The sequence below is a fragment of the Salmo salar genome, chromosome 07, assembly GCF_965601325.2.
Source record: "Salmo salar chromosome 07, fSalSal1, whole genome shotgun sequence".
Lineage (NCBI taxonomy): Eukaryota > Metazoa > Chordata > Actinopteri > Salmoniformes > Salmonidae > Salmo > Salmo salar.
Genome location: NC_138297.1, coordinates 50,319,582 through 50,328,113, shown reverse-complemented (window position 1 = coordinate 50,328,113; position 8,532 = coordinate 50,319,582). Strand labels below are relative to the sequence as shown.

Below are 8,532 nucleotides of genomic sequence, written 5' to 3'. Positions count from 1 at the left end.
ACGGTAGCTAGGAAAAACTCCCTAGAAAGGCAGGAACCTAGGAAGAAACCTAGAGAGGAACCAGGCTCTGAGGGGTGGCCAGTCCTCTTCTGGCTGTGCCGGGTTGAGAATATAACAGTACATGGCCAAGATGTTCAAACGTTCATAGATGACCAGCAGGGTCAAATAATAATAATCACAGTGGTTGTAGAGGATGCAACAGGTCAGTACCTCAGGAGTAAATGACAGTTGGCTTTTCATAGCCGAGCATTCAGAGTTAGAGACAGCAGGTGCGGTAGAGAGAGAGTCGAAAACAGCAGGTCCGGGACAAGGTAGCACGTCCGGTGAACAGGTCAGGGTCCCATAGCCGCAGGCAGAACAGTTGAAACTGGAGCAGCAGCACGACCAGGTGGACTGGGGACAGCAAGGAGTCATCAGGGCCAGGTAGTCCTGAGGCATGGTCCCAGGGCTCAGGTCCTCTGGGAGGGGGGAGAGGGAGTGAGAGAGAATTAGAGGGAGCATACTTAAATTCACACAGGACACCGGATGAGACAGGAGAAATACTCCAGACATAACAGACTGACCCTAGCCTCCCAACACATAAACTATTGCAGCATAAATACTGGAGGCTGAGACAAGAGGGGTCGGGAGACACTGTGGCCCCGCCCGACAATACCCCGGGACAGGGCCAACCAGGCAGGATATAACCCCACCCACTTTGCCAAAGTACAGCCCCCACACCACAAGAGGGATATATTCAAACCACCAACTTACTACCCTGAGACAAGGCTGACTGTAGCCCACGAAGATCTCCCCCACGGCACGAACCCGAGGGGGGCGCCAAACCCAGACAGGAAGATCACGTCAGTGACTCAACCCACTCCAGTGACGCACCCTTCCTAGGGACGGGATGGAACAGCACCAGTAAGCCAGTGACTCAGTCCCCATAATAGGGTTACAGGCAGAGAATCCTGGTGGAGAGAGGGGAACCGGCCAGGCAGAGACAGCAAGGGCGGTTCGTTGCTCCAATGTCTTTCCGTTCACCTTCACACCCCTGGGCCAGACTACACTCAGTCATAGGACCTACTGAAGAGATGAGTCTTCAATAAAGACTTAAAGGTTGAGACCGAGTCCGCGTCTCTCACATGGATAGGCAGACCATTCCATAAAAATTGAGCTCTATAGGAGAAAGCCCTGCCTCCAGCTGTTTGCTTAGAAATTCTAGGGACAATAAGGAGGCCTGCGTCTTGTGACCGTAGCATACGTGTAGGTATGTACGGCAGGACCAAATCTGAGAGATAGGTAGGAGCAAGCCCATGTAATGCTTTGTAGGTTAGCAGTAAAACCTTGAAATCAGCCCTAGCCTATACAGGAAGTCAGTGTAAAGACACTAGCATTGGAGTAATATCAAATTTTTTGGTTCTAGTAAAGATTCTAGCAGCCATGTTTAGCACTAACAGAAATGTTGTGCTTTATCCGGGTAGACGGAAAGTAGAGCATTGCAGTAGTCTAATCTAGAAGTGACAAAAGCATGGATTAACTTTTCTGCATAATTTTTGGACAGAACATTTCTGATTTTTGCAATGTTACGAAGATGGAATAAAGCTGTCCATGAAATAGTCTTGATATGTTCATCAAAAGAAAGATCAGGGTCCAGAGTAACACCGAGTTCCTTCACAGTTTTATTTGAGACGACTGTACAACCATCAAGATTAATTGTCAGATCCAACAGAATATCTCTTTGTTTCTTGGGACCTAGAACTAACATTTCGGATTTTTGCGATATTACGAAGATGGAATAAAGCTGTCCATGAAATAGTCTTGATATGTTCATCAAAAGAAAGATCAGGGTCCAGAGTAACACCGAGTTCTTTCACAGTTTTATTTGAGACGACTGTACAACCATCAAGATTAATTGTCAGATCCAACAGAATATCTCTTTGTTTCTTGGGACCTAGAACTAACATTTCGGATTTTTGCGATATTACGAAGATGGAATAAAGCTGTCCATGAAATAGTCTTGATATGTTCATCAAAAGAAAGATCAGGGTCCAGAGTAACACCGAGTTCTTTCACAGTTTTATTTGAGACGACTGTACAACCATCAAGATTAATTGTCAGATCCAACAGAATATCTCTTTGTTTCTTGGGACCTAGAACTAGCATCTCTGTTTTGTCCGTGTTTAAAAGTAAAACATTTGCCGCCATCCACTTCCTTATGTCTGAAACACAGGCTTCCAGGGAGGGCAATTTTGGGGCTTCGCCATGTTTCATCGAAATGTACAGCTGTGTATTGTCCACATAGCAGTAAACGTTAACATTATGTTTCCAAATTATATCACCAAGAGGTAAAATGTATAGTGAAAACTATAGTAGTCCTAAAACGGAACCTTGAGGAACACCGAAACATACAGTTGATTTGTCAGAGGACAAACCATCCACAGAGACAAACTGATATCTTTCCAACGGATAAGATCTAAACCAGGCCAGAGCTTGTCCGTGTAGACCAATTTTGGTTTCCAATCTCTCCAAAAGAATGTAATGATCGATGGTGTCAAAAACAGCACTAAGGTCTAGGAGCACGAGGACAGATGCAGAGCCTTGGTCTGACGCCATTAAAAGGTAATTTACCCCCTTCACGAGTGCAGTCTCAGTGCTGTGATGGGGTCTAAAACCAGACTGAAGCGTTTTGTATACATTGTTTGTCTTCAGGAAGGCAGTGAGTTGCTGCGCAACAGCTTTTTCTAACATTTTTGAGAGGAATGGGAGATTCAATATAGGCAGATAGTTTTTATATTTTCTGGATCAAGGTTTGGCTTTTTCAAGAGAGGCTTTATTACTGCCACTTTTAGTGAGTTTGGTAAACATCTGGTGGATAGGGAGCCGTTTATTATGTTCAACATAGGAGGGCCAAGCACAGGAAGCTCTGACAGAGCAGTTCACTCCTCACGATATGATAGAGTGGCTTGGGGGTAAGGGGGTAACCATCCACTGCTCACTCCCTGGCGGAGGGTAGGGGAGGGGAGGGGAGTGGGTGCGGTACTCCTCTGCCCGCTGCCTGGCTCAGAGTATGTCCAGGGAAGAGGCTCTGCCAGGCCTCAATTATGGGGGAGTCATCCAGGACACACTGAAGCAATTACAGTCCCATATAAATCAATATGCTGCTGGTTTAAAAAGTGATCTGCTCCCAACACTCTCTGGATAGGGTCTGACTCAGGAGGTCAGCTTAGATTTTTTTGTTGAGTTCTTCATAAATCAAATCAAATCAAATGTATTTATAAAGCATTTCTTACATCAGCTGATATCTCAAAGTGCTGTACAGAAACCCAGCCTAAAACCACAAACAGCAAGCAATGCAGGTGTAGAAGCATCATAATAATTTTGTTTGAAACTGGGCAGAGAGTGTTCCTGCCTGTTGAACTAGATTGAATTGGCATGGACTGGGCTTTCAGACTTGTTTACAATCAGGTGGGCAGTACTAGGCACAGACTATGGCTTCAGTTTGCTCTTAGGTCAGGTTAAAGGGTTTCATTTCTGTCTGACATCAAGTTTAACGGGCTCTTATTTCAGACAAGTCCATTCAAATCAAACAGTTGGAATCGTTTTAGAGTTCAGATTGAGGTCAAGTTGGACAGCATTTTTGATTTCCTGTGTTTTGTTTTTCATTGGTTCTGCTGCTCTCCTATGTAGTAATAGTTCACAACTAATCAGATATGATCCAATGCAACACACATACACTGACATTGTGGGTTGTCTCCAAAAGACTATAGCATCTGAAGCATCATCAAAATGAAGTTGTCAAATAATTTGTGTTGATGGCTTTATCCATTAACTCATCATCTCTGCAAACCATATTACAGTAACTAAGTCCTCCTTGCCTGGATCAACATAATTATGGCTTGTTTTGAGACTCTGCACATTTATTAACCATTATACTGTACTCCCTCCTTGTGGTGCATTGAACACACTACATTTGTGGCAATGAACTGTTAACCCTCCAGTTCAGGTGATGGAGGTATGCACCTTTAGCCTTGGGTTCATTTTGATTTCCAATAAAGAAGAAGAAAAACTAAGCACCTCATTGGCTGATATACCCGGAAGAGCAGAATAATAATGACGTCCGTTTTGGATCACAGTGAAGTCACATGAAGCGTATTACAATTCCCATCTCTCTTTTGCCTATTGTCAGTAAAATATTACTATTAAACAAAGTAATAGCGAGTTAACCGATAGTTTGCCAAAACGATAAAAACATGGACGAGGACGGTTTACCGATTGTGGGATCGGGAATAGATCTGACCAAGGTGAGTGTTTTCCGTAGCCGAAGATATCTTGGTGGCTACTGTAGCTAAATTAGCCATGATAGCTTTAGCTTGTTTTGTAAACAAGCTGAATGTCTCTCAGCCAAATAATGTAATCAAGTAAATGTTGTTTGTGTAGTAAATGTGTTTGAACTTTCCATCTCTGTAAGTAAATAAACATTGCAGTTTTTCCATGATACTGACTGATATGGTCATAGGTTCCAGCCATACAACAGAGGAGAGTCGTTGCCTATCTCAACCAGTTCATAGTGCACACTGTCCGCTTCCTCAATCGTTTTTCGACAGTTTGTGAAGAGAAACTTGCATCCATATCTCTTCGGATACAGCAGATTGAAACTACCCTCAGCATTTTGGAAGCAAAGGTAGGTAACCCAGCTCCTGTATGTGTTTTGTATACAATGCGATAGGACTTTACTATCTTTGATGTTGTTGTACTGTTATGTGCTTTGCTGCTCTGGCCATACCAGTATGATAATGTCAGTGCGTCCTGATTTTGTTCTATGTAGCTATCCTCTATTCCTGGTTTGGAGGATGTCAGGGTGGAGGGTGTTGGTCAGTTGCCAGCTACGGAAGTCAACGGTCCAGTCACAGTCGTGGTCCCAAGTCAACCAGAGACCCCTATAGCTGTGGCTGTGCCATTACCACCTCCTGAGGTAAACCCCCCCCCCCCCCCCACACACACAGTGCCTTCAGAACGTATTCATACACCTTTACTTATTCCACATTTTGTGTTACAGCTTGAATTCCAAATGGATGAAATCATTTTTTTTCTCATGGATCTATACACAATACCCCATAATGACAAAGTGAAAACATGTTTTTAGAAATGTTTGCTAATTAATTGGACATTTAATACAGAAATATCTAATTTACGTAAGTATTCTCGCCCTTTTACTATGACACTACAAATTGAGCTCAGGTGCATCCAATCCTTGAGATGTCGCTATAACTTGATTGGAGTCCACCTGTGGCCAATTCAATTGTTTGGACATGATTTAGAAAGATATAGACCTGTCTATGTAAGGTCCAACATTTGACAGTGCATGTCAGAGCAGGAACTATACCATTCAGTCCATAGAGCTCCAAGATATAATTGTGATGAGGCATGTATCTGGGGAAGGGTATAAAACTATTTCTAGAGTGTCGAAAGTTTTCAACAGTACAGTGGTCTCCATAATTGGGAAATTGAAAAAATATGGAACTACCAAGACTCTGCCTAGAGCTGGTTGTCCGACCAAACGGGCAAGAAGGACCTTGGCAGGGGAGGTCACAAGAATCAAATGACCACTCTGACAGAACTACATAGTTCCTTGGTTGAGATGGGAGAAATTGTCAGAAGGACAACAGTCTCTACAGCACTTCACCAATCTGGCCAGACGGAAGCCACTCCTGAGAAAAAGGCACATGACAGCACGCCTTGAGTTTTCAAAAAGGCACATGAAAGACTGAGATCATAAGATAAAAGATTCTGTGATCTGAGACAAAAATGTAACTCTTTGGCCTAAATGCAAAGCGCTATGTCTGGAGAGAACCAGGCACAGCTCATCACCCGTCTAACACCATCCCTACTGTGAAGCGGGGTGGACAACCTGCAAACGGCCTTAGACTGGGGCAACGATTTACGTTCCAACAGGTCAATGACCCTAAGCATACAGTCAAAGTACTTGAGTGGCCCAGCCAAAGACGAGACTTGAATACCATTTACGTCTGTGGAAAGACGTGAAGATTGCTGTTCACCGCCTCTCCCCATCTAACTTAACAGAGCTTGAGAAAATCTGCAAGGGAGAATGGGAGAAAATGGAACGGCATCAAACACCTGGAAACCATGTTTGATCTATTTGATTCCATTCCACTGATTTCGCTCCAGCCGTTACCACAAGCCTGTCCTCCCCAGTTAAGGTGCCACCAACCTCCTGGGATTTCAACATATCCATGTTGATGGAACAATAACTTAAAGACTTGGTATATTTGTGCATGGTGGAAATACTGAATTGCAGTATTGACTCTCTTGTAGGCCTCTCCAAACATACCAGACCCAAGAGCAGCAGAGGCAGCAGGAGACGGTAGGATGACTGTGGCCAAGGACCCACGCTATGCTAGATATCTCAAGATGGTGCAAGTGGTGGGTCTCTATACATTGTCATATTCTGTAGAAATGTGAAATCTGTTCAATGAAATCAGTAATGTAGAAAACTTTTCAAAAACAGGGTGTTCCAGTTATGGCGATAAAGAATAAAATGGTCCAGGAAGGTTTGGATCCTAACCTGCTTGAGTGAGTGTGCTTACCTTACGTCTTTGTAATATCTGTATTCTCATACCTCGTAATCCAATACTTTTTGTTTTATACCCCACATCTGAATCTTTCTGATGTCATAAAATGGTGGTCCTAAATGTATTCAATGGTGATTCCTACATGTTTCTTTTTGCAGCACACCAGATGCACCTGTGCCTGATGCTGTCAAAAAGAACACACTAGATCAAGATGATGACAGCGACGATGGCAGTGAGTCATCTTTCAGCGATTGATCTGCTGTCTTAGCCATGAAGCTGCCAAAGGGAACTTCCTTCCCTGTCATCTGTGCTCCAGGCCTTTTCCACTGTGCTGCTGCAGGGGCCTTTAAGGACTAGATGCCAGTGTGTGCTTGACAGGCAGAACTACAGTGCTACCAGACAGAAAGTCCAACTTCTGTGGCTGATCTCCAGGGATGCACGGGGCTTACAAAAACAGGCAGATTGTTAAGTATCTGAAATGCATTGTAGATTGAGTGAATGTAAACGAGAGAGTTAATGTCTGTATCCAGGTCAACCACTGATCTTGTGGATGTTATATTTTTGTTTCCATTTCTTCTCCTTTAACATTTGATTGGACATGGTGTTTCTTTATGTAGTTCAGCAGTAAAACAGATGGAGTGACAACCATGGAAAGTATCAACCAGATAATCGATTAGTAATTGAGCATTATTTTCTTTAGACTGCACTGGGCAAACATGCCTCTGCCCCTTTGTCAATATCATGTGAACATTCCAATGCCTTTGAAAGAGATTGTGGGGCAGCAGGTAGCCTAGCAATTGAGAGAGTTGGGCCAGTAACCGGAATGTTGCTGGTTGGAATCCGAGTCGACTAGGTGTAAATCTGTCTGCCCTTGAGCAAGGCACTTATTGCTCCTGTAAGTCGCTCTGGATAAGTGTCTGCTAAAAGACAAATGTAATTGTGCTTTAGTCACATTTTGTTTTATTTTGACAGTGATGTCTGCATGTTACACTTGTGAGAGGGTGATATGTTGTGTGTATCTCATGTCCACAATAATGTTTGTGACAACATTTGATGGGTACTATTTTTACACTACAACTGCTGTGTGAAGAATGTCATGCAGAAATGTTGAGGACTGTTCTCTGGCCGATTCGTCATTTTTAAATGAGACATTACGCTTCGAAATGTAACTGTTCCTGGAGTGAACAATGTGAAGAACAAATTAAGGAAATTGCACTTTGGGTAAATGTATAATGGAAAAACCCCCACTAATTGTGAGCAATGTGTGAATTGCAATGGTACCGTGTAGACTAAATTAACAGTAGTACCTAATGTGAATTCACCTCAATCTTCTAAAATGATGCATCTTAATCCCAGATTTAACCATGTTAGCAAGCCTTTCAGGCCCTTGGATCCCACTGTTGTGAAGGCGTTAAGCCTTGGCCTTTAAGTCAAGAGTTTTATTCAACATCCCTTTATCCAAGCAAATGCTCAGAGATCCAAATCATCTTCACATTGTTTGTAGTCGTCTCTGGACAGAACACTGCAGCGATGGGAGTTTTTCAATTGATTATGAAAGAGGGTAGATGGAGAGGTGTTAGACTGGAAAGCACTTTCTTCACAAGGCAAGCAGCATTGAGATCTGAGTGTTTATGCAGTTTAGCCTGAAAAATAAAGAACACATTTTGCCTAAAGATATGTGGACATCATTTTATTCAAACACTTTGGGTTTTGTGTTTGGAACATAGAAATACTTCACACATACAGTAGCCCTGTATGTATTTAGAGTTACTTTATTACAAAGGTATACTGTAAATATGCCTCCTCAATGCCATGAGAAATGAGTTTTTCTTGAACAAAATACCTAACTAGAAAAATATTGACATTCTAATATAAAACAATTAACCTTGGAGTAGGTAAGAGTACATACAGCCTCTTTCTATAAACTGGTGATGGGTGAAATTAAGTTTCTGTATGAACT

The 8,532-nt window shown here is 42.8% G+C and overlaps 1 protein-coding gene across 1 annotated transcript; it reads left to right on the top strand.

Annotated features, from left to right (window-relative positions):
* Positions 1–4,110: 4,110 nt before the first annotated feature.
* On the top strand, positions 4,111–8,245 carry washc3 (WASH complex subunit 3). The gene is given in 6 exon segments (NM_001140294.1): positions 4,111–4,283; positions 4,499–4,663; positions 4,808–4,954; positions 6,316–6,423; positions 6,509–6,573; positions 6,731–8,245. Coding segments are annotated over 6 exon segments (633 nt in total). The 5' UTR covers positions 4,111–4,232; the 3' UTR covers positions 6,828–8,245.
* The last annotated feature ends 287 nt before the right edge of the window (positions 8,246–8,532 follow it).